The sequence below is a fragment of the Ipomoea nil genome, unplaced genomic scaffold, assembly GCF_001879475.1.
Source record: "Ipomoea nil cultivar Tokyo-kokei standard unplaced genomic scaffold, Asagao_1.1 scaffold0705, whole genome shotgun sequence".
Lineage (NCBI taxonomy): Eukaryota > Viridiplantae > Streptophyta > Magnoliopsida > Solanales > Convolvulaceae > Ipomoea > Ipomoea nil.
In genome coordinates this window covers 3919-22773 of record NW_017617133.1, presented here as the reverse complement: position 1 = coordinate 22773, position 18855 = coordinate 3919, and the positions used below count along the sequence as shown (strand labels likewise).

The window sequence follows — 18855 nt, the reverse complement described above, 5'->3', positions numbered from 1 at the left end:
AGGGTTCTGTGATGCAAACTGGGTAAATGACACTGATGATGTAAGCTCGACTAGTGGATATGTGTTCACTATGTGCGGAGCCGCTATATCATGGAAGTAAACCAAACAATCCTGTATAGCCAGATCGACTATGGAATCAGAGTTCATAGCACTAGATCTAGCAAGTCAGGAAGCCAAATGGCTGAGAAATCTCTTGGCAAACGTGCCATTGTGGGGGTGCCTAGCACTCGCTGTTCCCATACATTGTGATTCCCAGACTGCCATCTGTGTTACGCAAAATAGTGTCTACAATGGGAAACGTAGACACATAAGAGTCAAACATGAGTCTGTACGGTAGTTGATAATAAATGGGGTGATCACAATGGTTTTTGTGAGGTCTGAAAGGAATGTTGCAGATCCTTTCACGAAGAGCCTAAATAGAAAAGCTATCCTTGATACATCAAGGGAAATGGGTCTGGAACCCACATGCTCTGTAGCCAACCATGGTGGTCTATATTGAGGTAGACTTGACAGAGTTGAAGGTCTATACTGGTATAGACCTAACAGGGGATAATTCAGGGTCAAGAGTATAACCACACATAATTCGTGGCGAATAAAGCAAATTAAGTGCATTTAAGTTCAAACTTTATCTATTCGGTGAGTTCAAGATCTAATTCACTCTCGCGTAGAGAAGTACTAAATGTTACTATATGACAGTTCAAGTTCTATACACTGGCATGAAAATTTGCTTTGTTCGTATTCAGGCAATGTTAGCACCAGCCTAATCCCTTTACATGATGGGGGATTGTTGGGAGCATTTAAAGGGAAAGGCTTCTTATAGCCTAACCAAGTTGTCCCATATTGGTAGAATAACCTCTTATTTCCTTACTTATATACTCCAAGCCTTTTAAGATAGTTTGAAGTGTTATGAGATGGGAAAAGAGGTAAACCGCGCACGCCGCCGCCGCCCGCCCGTCCGGCTCGGCTCGGCGCGCGGTGTGGTGGGGTCAACGTTTTGCTCCCAAAACTATTTTCACACCCTATTTTTGTGGATCATCTAGTGACCTTGTCTGCACAACTCCATTAATGAGTGTGCAGAGTTGGTCCATTGATATTTTATAGCGCTACAAAGGTAGGTAGTGAGAGGTGGGGTGTTGCTACACTATACTATAAATACTTACTGTTAGTATGGTTAAAAAATGCAAGAAGCAGTACAGAAATGCTGCTGCATGTTCTGAAACCATCCTGCCAGCTTTCAGTAAAATATTGCTTGCGAGTTTGTTCTGTTGTGCCTGTCGAAAGCATGCGACTCAATCCCTGGTCGTAAATATTTTTAAGGTAGTGTTTAATACACGATACAGAACCTTTGTTCCCCTTTTTCGTTCCAAACCAGATATCCACAGTGTTGCAAAATCCAACACTCTTCAGCGTAACTCATAGTGTATAGATTTGTGGGATGGTTTGCGGATGGGAAGGAGAAGAGGATTTTAAACGCGAGGTGTGGCTGAGGGATTGAAGAATGGAAGAATTTAGAAGTGCACCTGAAAGAGACTGCATATTTGCGAGGGAGACAGGTGAGAATTTTGAGAATTATCTCTTGGGGGAGAAAAGCTATACAAATAGCAAGAGTTGATGAACTTGAAGTAGCGTTGTCCATCTTCTTCAATTTTTTTGAAGCGTAGTCCATCTTCTTCAATTGTCTGCAAATTCGATCAAAAGATATGCTACTTAGGGTTTTGAAATTGCGGAAAAAAAACTCGCATGTAGTACATACGTACCTGGATGTGGCCTACGGCGGAGACGCGGCTAGACAGGGGCGATGGACTTAATTAGATCTCGAACCCTAGCAACCACAGTAGTGCATAGATAAATATCAATCTTATGATGTTTATATATGGTAATTAATGTTTAATTACCTAATAATTATTATGGTAATTATACTTGTGTCAATTCTCATTCCTTCTTTCGTGTAATTATTAGTTTAATTGCCTATAATTATTATGATAATAAAGGAATTTATTATGCAAATTTTAGTATAATTGCCTAATAACTATTATGTCAATTCTCATCTAATCCCTTCTTCGGTGTAATTATTAGTTTAATTGTATGATAATCTCTATATATATTTTCAAACTTAAGGTGTAATAATATAATTGCACATATATAAGTATAATTCACTAATAATTATTATGATCATTAATGAATTAAGGGAAAATCACACTTTTGGTCCCTCAATTGTTCCCAGATATGCAATGTAGTCTCTCATTGTCAATTTTGTTAAATTGGTCCCTCAAATGTTTCAATTGTAGCCAATATAGCCCTGGCTAATTTCTTGGCCAAGAGGCGTGTCTTGGTCTGCTGCTAATCTCTTCCTATCCGTCTCTCTAATTTTACTTCTGGCTTCCCTACTTCAATTCATTAATTCCAGAATGTAAATTGATATTTACCTCTGTCTGTGCCTCTTTTGTAAATTGATTTGTTTTCTATGACAGATCACACTTGATTTTGAACATTTTCGCTTTTCTCATTCCCAGTGTTGTTGGAGCCATCTGGACTTCCTCTGTTGCCTATACACAATCAGATTCATTTCTGGAACATTTTCAGAATTTGTAGATTCAGACGGCCGACCGGTTGCCGGACCGTCGTCAGTCGCCGGTGACCACGGCGGCGCTGCCATCACCATGGATTCAGGTGTGACTAACAAATCTGAAAAGCCAATGCGAGAGGAAGAAGGAAATTGGGGGTAAAACTTAGTGTTGTGAAATTATCAAATTGTCCATGGTTTTAACACTAGTTAGTGACAAATCTGACCGGAGTGCTACATTGGCTACAATTGAAACATTTGAGGGATCAATTTAGCAAAACTGACAATGAGGGACTACATTGCATATCTGGGAACAATTGAGGGACCAAAAATGCGATTTTCCCATGAATTAATTGTAAAAATACTTAATAATTGCCTTTGAAACATATTAATAGTAATGAAATTCCTCATGTTTTGATTCCAAGTATTTTTAATTCTAGACTACTGTGTAATTGTTTCTTTGAAATATTTTTATTTTACAATACAAAAAAATACCTAAATCAGTTATATGAACAAAACAGTTCTAAATCCGATAATTTAAAACAACATTAAAATTGAGTTTGATTCCGAATTTTTTCATAGCTTAATGTCTTTTTAAATTATTTCCCCTTTTTTCCTTGTTTATTTTAGTAATAACATAATTGCATAAATTATATTACATATAGATTCTTTCAAGATAATTGCAGATAAACGAGACATATATTATATTATTTAATTAATTGAACATCTAATGTTTTATTATTATGGGATTTTCTTCTATTGTGGTCAGGGCCGGATTTTAGGCTGTGCAAGCTGGGCTACCGCACAGGGCCCCCAATTTTAGAGGGGCCCCAAATTTTAGAGGCCCAATATTTAATATTTACCTAGCTAGTTTAGAAATAAAAATTAAAAGTTTACAATTAATCTTAAAAGGTTCTATGAAGAGATGGTTGAAATATGTATTTATTGTCTTTTAACTTAGAGGTCAAAGGTTCGAAACTCGTATATGTTAGTTTTAAAAATCATGATTTTGGAGGGCCTCAGTTATTTACCAGAACAGGGCCACAAAAATCTAAAATCCGGCCCTGATTGTGGTCATTACATTTTTGTGGAATTTTAACTGAGTAAAAATGCATTTCTAAATTGCAAATAGTAATATGCTGAATTCGTTGTTGTTGTTGTTGTTGTTGTTATTATTATTATTATTATTATTATTATTATTATTATTATCATTATTATTATTATTATTATTATTGAAATTCATTACGATATAATGCTTTGCCTTATTTGCATTTTCATGTTTTAGTAAAACTGCTTTGTGAATTTGCAATTTTTAGAACAAAAGTTTTGTGCCTTTAAGTATCATGTAGAGCATTGTGGGCTAAGTGCTCATGGTTAAGTTGCTTCTTTGCATGATGTTTGCAAATTTTATCCTAGGTTTTAGATACACTACAGGCAAGTTTTTCCCATATAGTTATAGTATGAGTGCATGACTAGAATGCATTGGTTGTGTTAGTGAGAAACAAAGTTTTCGGTTTAAACGGTGACTGACATTGGTCCGGAGCAGTAAGTCATTTTGATGTTGGGTAGTCAAGTTGTCATTCAATCATTTTTTTCTTTTTTTTTTTTTTCTTTCTCTAAATTGAATGGTATTGATGAACTAGCTAAAAAAAAATGGTAGAAACAGCTCCACTCAAAGAATTTATTTTTCTTTTTCATTTTACCTTCGCTTCTTCTTCGCCCCCATTAAATAAAAATTCTGCACTCTGTCCCTGCCTATATATTGTCTGTACATTTAGTAATATTTTCGAAAGGGCCAAAATGACCTATCGTTATACCCTGCACCACGGCGCACACAGTACTGTGCACCCCGCACCTCCCAAAATGACATTCATTTTGTTAATTCGTGTAGGAAGTTGACGCGATTATGTACATTAGCTAGTGTGTCTTTTCAATTAATGATATGTTTAAAATTGAAACTGAACAAATAATTTCGAATGTAAAAACTGACTCATTTGGGCTTCATGCTCAGCTCTCTCTCTAGGCAGGTAACCCACCATCCAATTGTTATGACGTGGTGTCAAGGTGGACACAGTTCTATTTTCATAATTACTGAACTCTATGTTCATAATTATAAAACTCTACGTTTATAATTTTTGAACTTCATATTTACAATTATTGAACTCTATATTCACAATTACAAAACCCTATGCTCATAATTACAGAACTCTATGTTCATAATTTTTGAACTCTATATTTACAATTATGACAGTTTTGGAACCGTTTCCACCTTGCACGGTTGCAGAGCATAATTTGCCCCCGCCATCCGTATGGTTATTATTTAGATTTCATTAAATACCCCTACCTTAGGCTAGACTTAAGGTGGTGATAATTAATTTCCATAATTCATTTTGCATTTACAAGAACATGAAATAATCTATATATATATATATATATATATATATATATATATATATATATATATATATATACACAAAATCCTCCTATTTCATTTTCCCGCCCAAAGTTAAGGGGAATTTAGTAATATCAATATTATAAATTAATTAGGAATAAAATTAATTAGAAATATTAATATAATGACTTGATTAGGAATATCAATATAATAAATTGATTATGGCAATACCTTAAATAAATAAATACACTTTCCTTTTGAAAAATCTTACACATTTATAATTATCATATTTTTCACCTATAAATACAATGAGTTGATGACTAAAAAATTATTAAGTCTTCATTTTACATTGCATCCCTCTTTTCCCTGGCAAGTGACTCTCTCATCACCGATTTATCAATTTAATCATTGTGGTTCAAGTTCAATAGCCGCTCAAACTAATATGCATATTTCAAAGCATTAAAGGTACAATTTCTCTTCAAGCTATTTCTATCTCTGTGAATTTTATTTTTTTTTCATTTACATTCATTATTTTTTTTAAATTTTGTATTACATGTATTTTTTTGTATTATTACTTTGTTTAAAACAATAATTTTGTAATATTGTTTATACATTTTATTTCCAGGCATGGCTTTGATGGCAAGATTCAAAAGAAGGTGGTGGAAAGTGGTATTCTTCATCTGGTGAAGATACTTCTTCTGATTCTGAGAAAGAATTGAAGGCCAGTAGATTAAAATATCTCTATATGTGCATGCTTGAAAGTAGCATTTAGTGTTTTTTGCTTTTATTGACCTAAACTTGATTTCCTGTAATTAATAAATTCTTATAGAAACCAATGTTCTTATATTTTTTGTTTTTAGAGTATGGATTATTTGTATACTTCTTCTGATTCTGAGAAAGAATTGAAGGCCAATAGATTAAAATATCTCTATATGTGCATGCTTGAAAGTACCATTTAGTGTTTTTTGTCAAAAGAATATACAGAATAGACCAGGGAGAAAGGGGGATATCTCTTCATCTCTCATTCATCATATATAGTACAATGATATATATACAAGATACCATAAAGACATACAATAATGAATGATAATTACATCCGTTACATCCGTTACAAACGTTACAAAACTATTATTAATGTCCACCATAAATTTATTTATAACATTCCCCCTTGGACATTATTTGTCCATGATCTTCCTCATTAAAAACTTGCTAGGAAAACCCCGTGGGAAAAACCTAGACAAGAAAAGAGTACAATAGAAAATATATTCATGTCTCATTAAAAACTTCACTAGGAAAACCACGTGAGAAAAACCTATTTGAAGAAAAGAGTACATGATATTTGTAAAATCATATATTGTATTGATTGCCTCATTAAAAACCTTAACTTAAGAAAACCCTGTGGGAAAAGCTTAGTTAAGGGAAAAAGAGTACAACCATAAGCCTTCAGGGCATAACCTGCGTAATCTTTAGGATTTTGGAGTTTGTCCATTTAAGTAATTATTTTGCAACTTTCCCATTGTCATTACTATATCATACACATGCCTCGTTAAAAACCCCATTAGAAAAATCCGGTGGGAAAAATTAGTTGAGGAAAAGAGTGCATGATGTATGTGTCGTTAGTCATCAATCTTTAGGATTGATTCATATAAATTAATACTCCCCCTCAAGATAACAATCTGGATATCCTATACATTAAATTTCCAAAATGTATACAGGAATCTTGTAAATAAATATGTACAATTGCCAACAAATATACTTTATAATAAACCCGTGACTATCCTGGAGCTCACGTAGGTATAAGATTGATACCATAATATCTTAGTCAAAAGATTTCATTATATATTATTTTATCATTTGAGTGACACAATCTTTATTGTCATTTTATAAGATAATGAGGGTAAATATAGTACAACCAGTTTTGGGACTTGAGATATAAAAACAGTACCCATGTAGCCCATTATTGATTTGTATAAGTATCTAATCAAAATCAAGTATTAGCTAACTGGTGTATAAAAAAAATTCTTCAATGAAAAACTCAATCTTCAAGTCGAGATAATAATACTTATAGCTTTCACAAGCTTTTTATTTAAAAAAAAAAAATCTCAGTCCTTAAACATGAACGGACATCTTCAAGCTCTTTATATATTTCATTGATTCATTGATGTTTACACCATAAATATTGACTGAGATAATAAATAAGTCCATTATCAACCCTTTATTGAGCACATAATGGTACATATTATTCCTTCTATAGGATGATAATAACCCCATTCGCAACTCTTTAAAAAGTAAATAATGACACTTAAATAAATCCTCATTTCGGGAATTATAAATCCATTAGGGATTTTTCAAGATAAACTAGAGGATATATTTAGGATATTTTCAAGTGGAAACGATATTTGAGTTTCCCAATTACATATAACATTACTAGGCATGTTTATGATAATATATTTTTATACTTTGTTCTGGGGAGAAAATACCTTTAGTCAATTTATTGACTATAAGAAAGATCATAGTTAGTAACTTAGCAACTTACTAACTTTTATACTTCTTATTTTGTGATTTTCATTCATCACATTCTGAGAAAATCCATCAAAGATTTTAAATATAAGTAACAAGTTACCCATATAAATATGTGATAACTATAACTTTTAGCTACATATCTAAGTTATTTACTGCTAGCTTTATTGAATAGCGGAATATAAAGCCATGACTAATATTGGGTCTCTGTAAAAACCCTCAACTCGCCTTTTATTAGCGAGTTTTGATTTGTATGCCTTAATTGTTGTTTTCTATGAAAACAGTTAGCATGCTGCAGGCGTTATATTACTGTTTTCATTTCTGGATCCAGATTTAAGTATTTATGAGCAATAGAGGCAAAATATGTTGTCGACAACCGTAACAGCTTTGTAAATATCTTTTATACACATGGCAATTTTGTATCAACCAAATATATGGCATTTCCAAAGAGTATTTGGATTTGGTTGTTCCGCTTCCCCAGTATTTTAGTTATTTGGTGCACCTACAATTTTACTGGGGGTTTTCGCCTTCTAGACGAATATCTTCAGGATAAAATTTCTATATTTCTGGAGTGACGAAATTTCTATACTAGATCTAGTTTTGTAAATTCTTAAACCAATATATGCTTCTGGCAAAATGGTAGAGATGTTTAGTCCTAGTTGGGGATTTCACTCTTAAAATATTTTCTATGGACTTAGTCACTCCTTGGGATTTCTAGCAGATAATTTGTTCAATGTCTGAATTTCTAGTTCTATAAGGCTAGTACATGGGTTTGAAGATTTTTATCAATTTCTCGGTATTTAATTAATTAAGAATTTCAAATCTCCCCTAATGCAGAGAAAAGATCTTATAATGCAACCAACATCATTGTTGATTTCTCATGATGGGATATAGCTGGAAGGGTTGCATACTAAAAAAACGAACGCAGATAGGGAAATGCATCATGTACTAGCGTATGTGATATGTAGTGGATCAGCATAGTGGTTTTTCAATTTTGAAGGTCCCAAAAAAAAAACATATTTCCTCCAAAATTGTATAATTTGTTTTCCGAACAAAGCTCTAATATTTAGAGCTTTAGTTTTAAAAAAATATGATATTGTGTATCTTAAATAAGTGTTTCATGAAAATTAGAGAAACAAGTAGAGTACTCAACATACAATGGATCGGAGTGAACTCATCAAGATAACATATCATAATTTTTGTCTATTAATCATACTTTCTAAAAAAATTAAGTATCAATTTGGATACATGGAATGGGTGATACTAAACATGTTTTCTTGTGAATCAACAATATGCATACTTCACATATAAAGTATACGCATGCATTCAGATTGCATTTGTGAATCCACAAAATGCATACTTCACAGTTAAATTATACGCATGCATTTAGATTGCAAAATTTTCTGGGAAAAAACGTTAACACATTTTTACACCAAATTTTGCAGATATGAAATTCAGCAAGTCTTGAAAGTACATAAAAATTTTCATGGCAATTCAAGGTGTGGAAGTATTTTTCCCACAATTTTTCCAACATTGCTCCAGGCAGAAAAATAAATGGCAGCACACTACCAAAACTTTACAAATTTTTCTGGAATAACCAAAGCATATTTTTAACAAAATCTTTTTACAGACATCAAATATCACGAGTCTAGGTTCTCCAAAAAACATTTCATGCCAAAAGGAGTTCAACAAGTATTTTTTTCCGATTTAGTTTTCAAACTGCGTCTATCAGGATTTTCAGGCATGCCTCAAATTTTATGCAAATAAATTTTACACAGGTGCATTCTAACCAAGTACTTATAAAAACTTTGTGGGCATGCAGTGCAAGTCATTAAACAGGCATGGAGTTGGCGCAAAGGCACTTAATGAAATAATTAACCAAAGCATATGTACATAACAAACAGCCTAAGTCGTTTGTGCTGGTAAATGATCTCAACTTTCTGTAAGAACATATTTATGCTCAACTTACTTCAATAAGAAGAAGCAACATATATATTTAATTTGGCTTAGTGACAAATAAGAGGGCAAGATATCTCAGGAAAGGAAAACATGCGGTATAGCATTTATAATTGCATATTTGTCTTTCCTAGCTATCTCAGAAACCAAATTCATTTGAGTCATGCACATACATTATAAGCATGGAGCAGTGTATATGATACACACAAAACATGATATGACAATGTATATTTCATTAATCCATAGATTAAAAATATGAGAAAGTGTACCATTCACCGAAGATAACGAGCACATGTTTGCTATTTACTCATCCGTTCAGTACGTGCCCTTTGGTCTAAGGATCTGGATCCAGCATCAGCATTGACGCCAAAGAGTACTCCTGAGCACTAATTGTCCAAGTACATTTTTCTTCAAGATTTCCAACACTTAGAGGCGGCAAGCCATTGTCCACAAGAGCAGAAACCAAGCCTGGGACTCTGGTACTGGACATCATTGGTACGCAGAGTTCGCTTGAACCCGCCGATTAGAAACACCATGAGAGGTCAATCTCGCATTACTGGATTGTTGAGCCTCCAAACTGCCAGAACCAATCCCAGAATCACGAGGAGGGAAGGACTTACGTTGCACCATAGCATCAGCCATAGACTTAGCCAATTCTTGTCTCGGCTCAAACCTTCTCCAATCACATCTGAAACTGGAGATGCCAGGTTCCCTGCTTAATTACCCTCTCCAAAGCTGTCCGAACCAGTGAAAAGAATTTCCTAAACAAGCTGGCCCACTTCATCAAATAATTAACTGGAATTTTAACTTCAATCCCCTTTACGCGGACAACAGAGTCACAAACACTAGCATCAGTTCTCAGATCTGTGACTTCCAAGGCTGGGTCACAATTGGCGAAATCGCAAACTGTTGGCGATCGGAGAACCGATCGGTGCGAAGATGTTCGTGGGTGTTGGAGACGTCGCTGGACCATCCCGAACCCACATCACCAGCCTGTAGCCGACAGATCGCCGATGGAGATAAACGGACGCCTCTACGACCCAAGTCTGCAAGGATGTCGCGAACACAATCGAGGTATCGTTCAACCGAGTCTGAAGGCGATCGACCCCTTTCCATGAACGCCTCGATGAGGCGGAGCCTTTGAGCGGAACAGATCGCCGGAAAAAGGTGGTCGTAGGTGCCGGAAAAAGCGTTGACCTGTCTTAGGCCGAAACCTCAGTTGGCTAGAGCACGGGCTGATAACGTGTCAAAAGAATATACAAAATAGACCAGGGAGAAAGGAGGATATCTCTTCATCTCTCATTCATCATAGTGCAATGATATGTATACAAGATACCATAAAGACATACAATAATTAATGATAATTACATCCGTTACAAACGTTACAAAACTATTATTAATGTCCACCATAAATCTATTTATAACATTTTTTACTTTATTGACCTAAATTTGATTTCTGTAATTAAATTCTTATAGAAATCAATGTTCTTATATTTTTTGTTTTTAGAGTATGGATTATTTGTTCCATTTAATGTTTTTTAAAAAAAAATATATATATATATATATATATATATATATATATATATATATATATATATATATATATATATATATATATATATATATTGTGGGTTGTGTTTTAAGTATCTGATGGTGTTTTTTTATTGTTCTCTTTGTGTTATGCAGGGAGGATTTTAATGCCTAATAATTACCACAAATAATTATTAATAATTGTAAATTTATATTAGGAAATTATATTAATACTTAATTATTAAAGTAAGTATAATTTATTTTGTACTATAGACTCATTACTTTTAATAATTTTGATTTAAACTATTTAAGTTTCTATGTTTTTCATATACAAAGCTATAATTGTAATTTTATAATTGTAATACTTTCATAATAATATTGAATAAATATTAACAATTTGTTTAGATTTAATTATATATTATATTAAAAAATTATATATTAATCTAATATAGTGATAGTTAATACGGGTAAACCATATATAAGCATAATCTAATATAGAAAAATATTCATTATTAACCATATATAACTTTGGGAATAACTAAACTTATTGAAACTTAATTATTTATAATCTCACCTTTAATATAAATATATAGTTTTAATATATGAAATTGATAAGAATTTTCTTAATGTGAATTTATATATTTTAAATAATTCTTATTTAATAATATTATACCTTAATAATAAAAATAATACATAATATATATATATATATATATATATATATATATATATATATATATATATATATATATATAGAGAGAGAGAGAGAGAGAGAAAAAAAAAGGTTCCCGTGCGGTTGTGTGGTTATTAATGTGCGTGAGATTTGTACTCAATGTGCGTGAGTGTTGTGTCTAATGTGCCTGAGATTTGTACTTAATATGCGTGAATGTGTAAAATGCAGCAGAAAATATGGATTTCAGCTTCTTCCCCATCCCAGTAGTCATTGCTCCGTCCCCGATGATGATGATGCCCCTCCCCCCGATGATGATGATGCGGAGGCGGGCTGTTGTGGTTAACAATTATGATGATGTTGCTGTGCAAATTTTACTGTGAGTGCGTCATTTATATAAACATTCAACTGCACTGAAGGTAGCTGATAATCCAGAATCCATGGCCAAATTGAAGGAAGAAGTAACAAGAAGCTTGGACATTAATGTGCGTGAGTTTCTGTTCTGCTTCCTTCTGAGCTCGTAATTCTGAAATACTCGCGCACATTAAGCACAAATCTCACGCACATTAAACACAATACTCAAGCACATTAAGTACAAAACTCACGCATATTAACATCACGCACATTAAGTATAAACCTCGCGCACATTAATCAACCGCACAACCGCACGGGAAGCAACAAATGCACCTGATCCCTTCCCTATATATAAATATATATATATATATATATATATATATATATATATATATATATATATATATATATATATATATATATATATATATATATAAATTCTCCTATTTCATTTTTTTGTTTAAACTTTTGTAGTCAATTAATTAAATATTCTATTGGTAATACCATGTAGAAAATATATTAATTAGATAACCACATAGTAGCATAATTGGTAATTATATGTATGGTATTTTATAATATAATTGGTAATAAACATATTCAGTAAACTGCACGAATAAGCATATAGATTTTATATTTTAAATTTTAAATTTCTATCTTTTGTTTAAATTGAAAGATTTAATGGGTTTACATTCTTTTGAATATTCATTTATTTTATTTTTTCATAATAGCATAATTGGTAATAATATGTATGGTATTTTATAATATAATTGGAAATATAATTAATTGGTAATAAACATATTTAGTAAACTGCATGAATAAGCATATATATTTTATATTTTAAATTTTGAATATTTGTCTTTTGTTTAAATTAAAAGATTTAATGAGTTTACATTCTTTTGAATATTCATTTATTTTATTTTTTTATCCACATCATGTTCATGGGTGGAATTATAGTATTTACAAGAATATTACAAAGATAATTATTAACTGAGAATAAAAACGGCACGTAATTTAGGCCAATTGAAATAGGAAATGACTATTAATAATTGACTGAAAATTAAAAATGCTTTGAAAGTGACTCAAATACAAAAATGGAATGAATATTAATACTTGACTAAAAAATAAAAATGAAATGAATATTAATAAATTACCGGAAATATAATTTTTTTATGGAAATTAGGCCAATTGGAAAAGAAAATGAATATTAATAATTGAATATTAATAAGTTACTAAAAATATAAAAATTACTGGTATAAACTGTATTAATAAAAATGTAAAATGAAGTTTGCATCTCAACGTTTAACCGAGGAGAAAAGAGATATTAACTGAGATGGAAATAATAATTCACTGAGAATAAAAATGACACGAAATTTAGGCCAATTAAAATAGTAATGACTATTAATAATTGACTGAAAATGAAAAATGCTTCCAAACAGACTTAGTATATAGAAAGAATATTAATCTCGGTTATATATTTTATAAAATATAATGTTACTGGAAATATAAAAAAAATATGTATATATATATGTTACTAAAATATAGTTATGTAAAGATATATATATTTAAAAATAGAAAATGGAATAGAATAATTTAGTATCCACAATTTATAAGGGAAACTTTGTAATTAAAGATAGAAAATGTTTTGCAATACGAGATGGAAATATAAGGTTTAGTCGAGATGGAAATAATATTAATCGAGATGTAAATTAATAATTTTTGCACCAAATGTTATTTTATACTAAAAATATATGGATTGTGTAATTATAAGGTTTAGCCGAGTATGTAAAAAAAAAAGGTTTATTCGAGATGGAAAAAATATTAATCTTAGTTATATATTTTATAAAATGAAAAGTTAATGGAGATATTTTTTAAAAAAATTGTATATATATGTTACTGGAAATATAGTTATGTAAAGATATATATTTACTAATGGAAAATTGAATAAAATCGTTTAGTATCCACAGTTTATAAGGAAATTTGTGTAATTAAAGATGAAAATGTGCTTGCAATACGTATGAATGATTCAAAAGAAATTAATTATGACGGCTTTTGTAGCACATCTTTATCCAAAATTATGGGACCTCATTACAATACGTATATATAAAGATGTGTAATTATGTATAAAATGTGTAAGGAAGATTTTGCTTAAAGATGAAAAACAAATTAGACCAATTGAAAAAGTTAATGAATATTAATAATTCACTCAAAATTAAATATGATCCGCAGATATAATTCACTGAACAGTGATATTTAAAATATCTAAAGTTTCAGCACTGGATGCATACATCTACACATTGACTATTAATTGAGCAATTATTTGATCGAATTCAAGCAATGATAACATTAGAAAATAAAATCGATCCAACTCAATTCATCAATTTCATTATATAATATTCGATGTAATAATTTAAATAATTACATATCGATCTAAATATTCTTAAAATATTTTAAAAAATCTATTCCGTGCATTGCTCGGGCGAAAATACTAGTTTTTTTTTAAAAAAAAAAAAATTAAAATTATGTGCTCAATGATTCATGGTAGTGATAAGATTCACAACTTTTCATTTGGCAAGGAAATTAAATAACACAACAAAACAATAATATAAAATTAAGATACATTATATCCATTTTGATAAAAGTAATACACGATGGGCAGATTATCAAAATAAACTAAATATTCTAATTCATTCAGACTCAATAAATATGCTTTTACTTAAAGATCCATCTTCTAATTCATTCAGAAAAATATACTTTCTCTTCTATAACATGCACAATAATCCTTCTCAAATTTTCAGAAGATGAATAGTTAGGAAGTCCACATATCTCAAACTTTCTCCATACTTTTGTTCCACATGCATAAATTAAAATTGAAGAAGGCATTCTCTCAACTCGAATCATGAACCCAATTTCTCCAATACTATTGGCTGTAATGCCCACGAATTCAGCTTCGCTAATGATTTTTTCCACTTCCAATGTAAGAGGAACCTCATGTTTGTCCCACACCAGTCCCAATGATTTCTCCAAAGTACAAACAAATATTCGGGTCCTTTCGATTAAACCAACATAAATATAAGCTAGTTGACCATTTAATTTCACCCATGATGAATAATACGTCTTCGGCCAAACACAGTGTTGGAATCTATAGGGAAAAGGTATCACCCTAATTAAATTCTCCGTCTCAATATCAAATACAGCAATTTCTTGTTTATTCCTATAATTTATCTTAAAATTTATCAAATAGATAATACCATCAATTTGAACACAAGCAATGTTCTTTCGAGGGTGGAAGATGTTTTCGGCAGTCACCACCCTCCATGATTCATCCACCCCAAGAGTTAAAACCTTCAACATACCTTCGGGGGTGGAAGAAAAGTAGTGACTATTATTAAGGTATAATTCTGACTTGCAAACCTTGTACCTTTTTGACACCGGATCAAAACCCAGGGCTGCACCGAAAAAGATAATTTTTTCCCACAGGTCTCCTGGCTCGACAAATGTTTGGGGAAGAGAAATATATTGTCTTGTACTAAGGTCCAAGATAGTGATCTCTCCATTTCTGTTGAACAGACAAAGCTTCCCATCTGCAAAGCTTGAACCATGAAGTTGTTTAAAACGCTGCAATTCATCTCACTAGTACAAAAAACATCAATAAAATCGATTAATTCGCATCCAAAGTCAGAACTTTAGACGCCTAAAGTGTAATGCGGTGGCATTTTTATAATTAAAATGCCACTATATAAATAATTTTTTTTTTTTTTAATTTTAAAACAGTATTGGCGTCCAAAGCTCGGTACTTTGGACGCGAATAATAATAAATCGCGTCCAAAGTGGCCCACTTTGGACGTGATTTATTTATTTTGGGGCTTTTGGGATAAAAAAGCCCTGAGCTTTTTTACGAGCAGATCGAGATCAGATCGTAAAGGTCATCTCCATCAGCAGCTCCGATCTTCCCCGTCATCTCCATTAGCACCGCCGTACGACGCCGTCCATCAGTCTCCATCGTCCCCGCCGTCCGACGCCGTCCATCAATCTCCATCGTCCCCGCCGTCCACGCTCTCCATCTTCCCGTCCATCGCCGTCCCGTCTTCCATCGCCGATCTACGTCCCCGCCGCTGCCGATCGACGTCCCCGCCTCTGCCGCTCGACGTCCCCGCCGCGACGCCTCCGCTCTACAAGCTCAGCTCGACATCGCAGTACGGACGCCGTTGTACGCTCTCCAAAAAGGTAAGAATTAAAATTTTAAATTCAGTAATTGTTTAAATTATATTTTGTTATTTTTATTGTTGTTTATTTATTTTGTTATTTACAATGAAGCCTTGCATTTGGTTTTCATAGTTCCCACGCATTACTAATGAACTAACACTTAAAGTAGATTCTAGCCACATATAAACATTAATAGTTTGGCTGATGGATTACCTGATACCAGAGCACCAATAGCTACACAAAATGCCCCAACCTGCAGCAATAATTCCACTCTGCTTACCTCAAGCCTCCTAGAGCTGACAAGCACAAGAAGAAATTTCTTCCATGAATTAGTACAAGAATTCTCTATTAAAAAAATTAAAAATAAAGTAGTCTAATGATTGGATTTTCACCCTATGAAGGGGAAAATCTCATTTCCCATGCTTGGTGGTTGGAAGCATAGAAAATGGAGATATTCATTTTCCTTTGTTTGCTAAGTTGGAAAAAAAAAATTCAAAATGGTATGAGGGAAAATATTTATTTTTGGCGTTTGCCTCTTATGCCTGCTGCCCTCTCCCTTCAGCTGAATAAATGAATACTGAAGATTTTCCAACTCTCTGATTCGGGCAAATAATACCAAGTACCAGGATCCACCTTGCATTGTGGACCCTGGTTCAAAATAACATTCAAATTACATTAAAGGTACTTCTGACTTTGTTGGAAAATAGGCTCTTATTCTAACAATAGTTTAAGAATCTTATTGAGGGTTATGGGGTCAGTTTTTTGTTTTTGATGTTTCTTTTAATTTGGTATCTATTCTACCTAAGTCAATTCAATTCAATTTGATAAGAAATCTACGTACAAAATAGAAATGTTGCATTTTAAAGCATGAATCTCTCTGAACTTTCGTCCAGGAGTTGAATTGAAACCAGGAAAGCCATACATGCATCATTTCGACGGCGATAGAGGAAGGCTCCATGTTTCTCAGGTTTGTTTCGAAATGTTGGAGCTCTTTGAACTGTATTATTTTCTCTTATTGTCTAGCTGATAGGATATTCGGAATTATTTTTTTTTCATTTGATTGTTTGAGTTTGTGTAATAGAAGCATGTCTCCGAACTTTATTATATTGTTTCTAAATTTTTTTAGCTTGTTTTTAGAATGGAATCTGTGACCTGTTTAGGTGTAATTTATATTGAAGGTTATTTAGTATAAACTTATGTTTTCATTCATCCCAGAGTGCTAATGGTTCATCCCAGAAATCTAACGGTTCACTAACAGAAAGCATACCACAAACAAATGGTAGAATCAGAACCCTTGCTGGCAATCCATTATATGCTGAAAGAGTTACGGTAAGGCTTTCTTTTGTTTGATAAACCTTGGAATAGTTGTAGTATCATTCTGAAGAGAAATGATGTAATGAGTTGGAGTCAGAAGGCTAATGAGACAGCTGAACAATATGCCATCTTCTGTTATATCAAGTCACAGTATGCATCTGGGAATTCTTGCTACTGCATCGCATGCCATAAATACTAGGACTCTTTTCTCAGTTTTTTACAGGCCAAGGTTTGCTCTTTTTCTTTTGCATTTCATTGGACAATTTTGTCCTTTTACAGTGAAGACATCAATGTTTTATTTATAGGCCATGCAATTTCATTCTCAATAAAATTAATTGTTATTTCTAGAGCTTGTAATAAATCTTCTGTCATCGAAGTGATTCCTTTTATGTGACTGGAGGGGTGGTGGGTGTTTTGTGATTTGGGATATTATCTTCTAGAGCATTTTAAGGGTTGCAAGAATAGTAGTGGATCATGGCACACCTATATTGTTATTTGTTTGTTCAAGTTCAATGGGATGAACCATGTTCAATTGTGTGTCCTGATAGGGTTTCACCATGGGAGATAGAAGCACTTGTCACTTCGACACCTCAAACGCTCCAGCCTCCACAAAGGAACAGGCGTGCACACCCAGCAAATTTACCTCCATCGGTATCTGAATTTTCTGCGCTAGGTATGAGGACTTCTCTTCTAGTGCCCTCTAGTTCTGTATGATTTTATATCTTGTCTAACTCTCGTTCTGCAATGTATAGGGACATGGAAATCACCTGTTGATTCTCCCCAATCGTTCTCATATTGTGATACATCCCGTGGGGCAGATCTCTTCCCATCACCTAAACTCTCTTCTGGTCCAATGGTTATCCACCTGGCTTACGGTGAGTTTATGTCCATTTGATTATTAGTGAAGTGTCTGGTCTACTTTTATTTTGTATTTGTGTTTTTGTTTAGTTCTCTAAGTAGTAGTGTTTTCGTTTGTGTGTTCAGGAATCTTGCATATAATAATTTAAGCAGAAGTCTTCCTTATTTCATCAATGACATGATTTTGATTAATTATCTGTGAGTAGCTTCACTTGTCTGCTTAATTTCATTGCTTTCTTTAGTGTATGTGTGCAATTGTAAGATTTAGAAGCCATCTCAACACATATTTTGTCATATTATGTATTAGTGCTGATTTCAGTTTTTTTTTTTAAACTTAAATATATAAAATATATATATATAATACGCGTATATTATACTTTGTAGGCGTATAGTAATTTTTTTTTAAATAAAAACACTATACGCGTCCAAAGTTCATTAACTTTGGACGCGTATAGTGTTTATTTTTTTAATAAAAAAATACTTTACGCATCCAAA

The 18855-nt window shown here is 32.6% G+C and overlaps 1 protein-coding gene across 1 annotated transcript; it reads left to right on the top strand.

Moving 5' to 3' along the window:
- The first annotated feature begins 482 nt into the window (after positions 1 to 482).
- On the top strand, positions 483 to 18532 carry LOC109176325. The gene is made up of 8 exons (XM_019325763.1): positions 483 to 566; positions 2472 to 2722; positions 15908 to 16209; positions 17082 to 17155; positions 17404 to 17517; positions 18051 to 18175; positions 18255 to 18377; positions 18487 to 18532. The coding sequence occupies exons 1-6, from the start codon at positions 483 to 485 to the stop codon at positions 18159 to 18161; spliced, it is 936 nt and encodes a 311-aa protein (XP_019181308.1). The 3' UTR covers positions 18162 to 18175; positions 18255 to 18377; positions 18487 to 18532.
- The last annotated feature ends 323 nt before the right edge of the window (positions 18533 to 18855 follow it).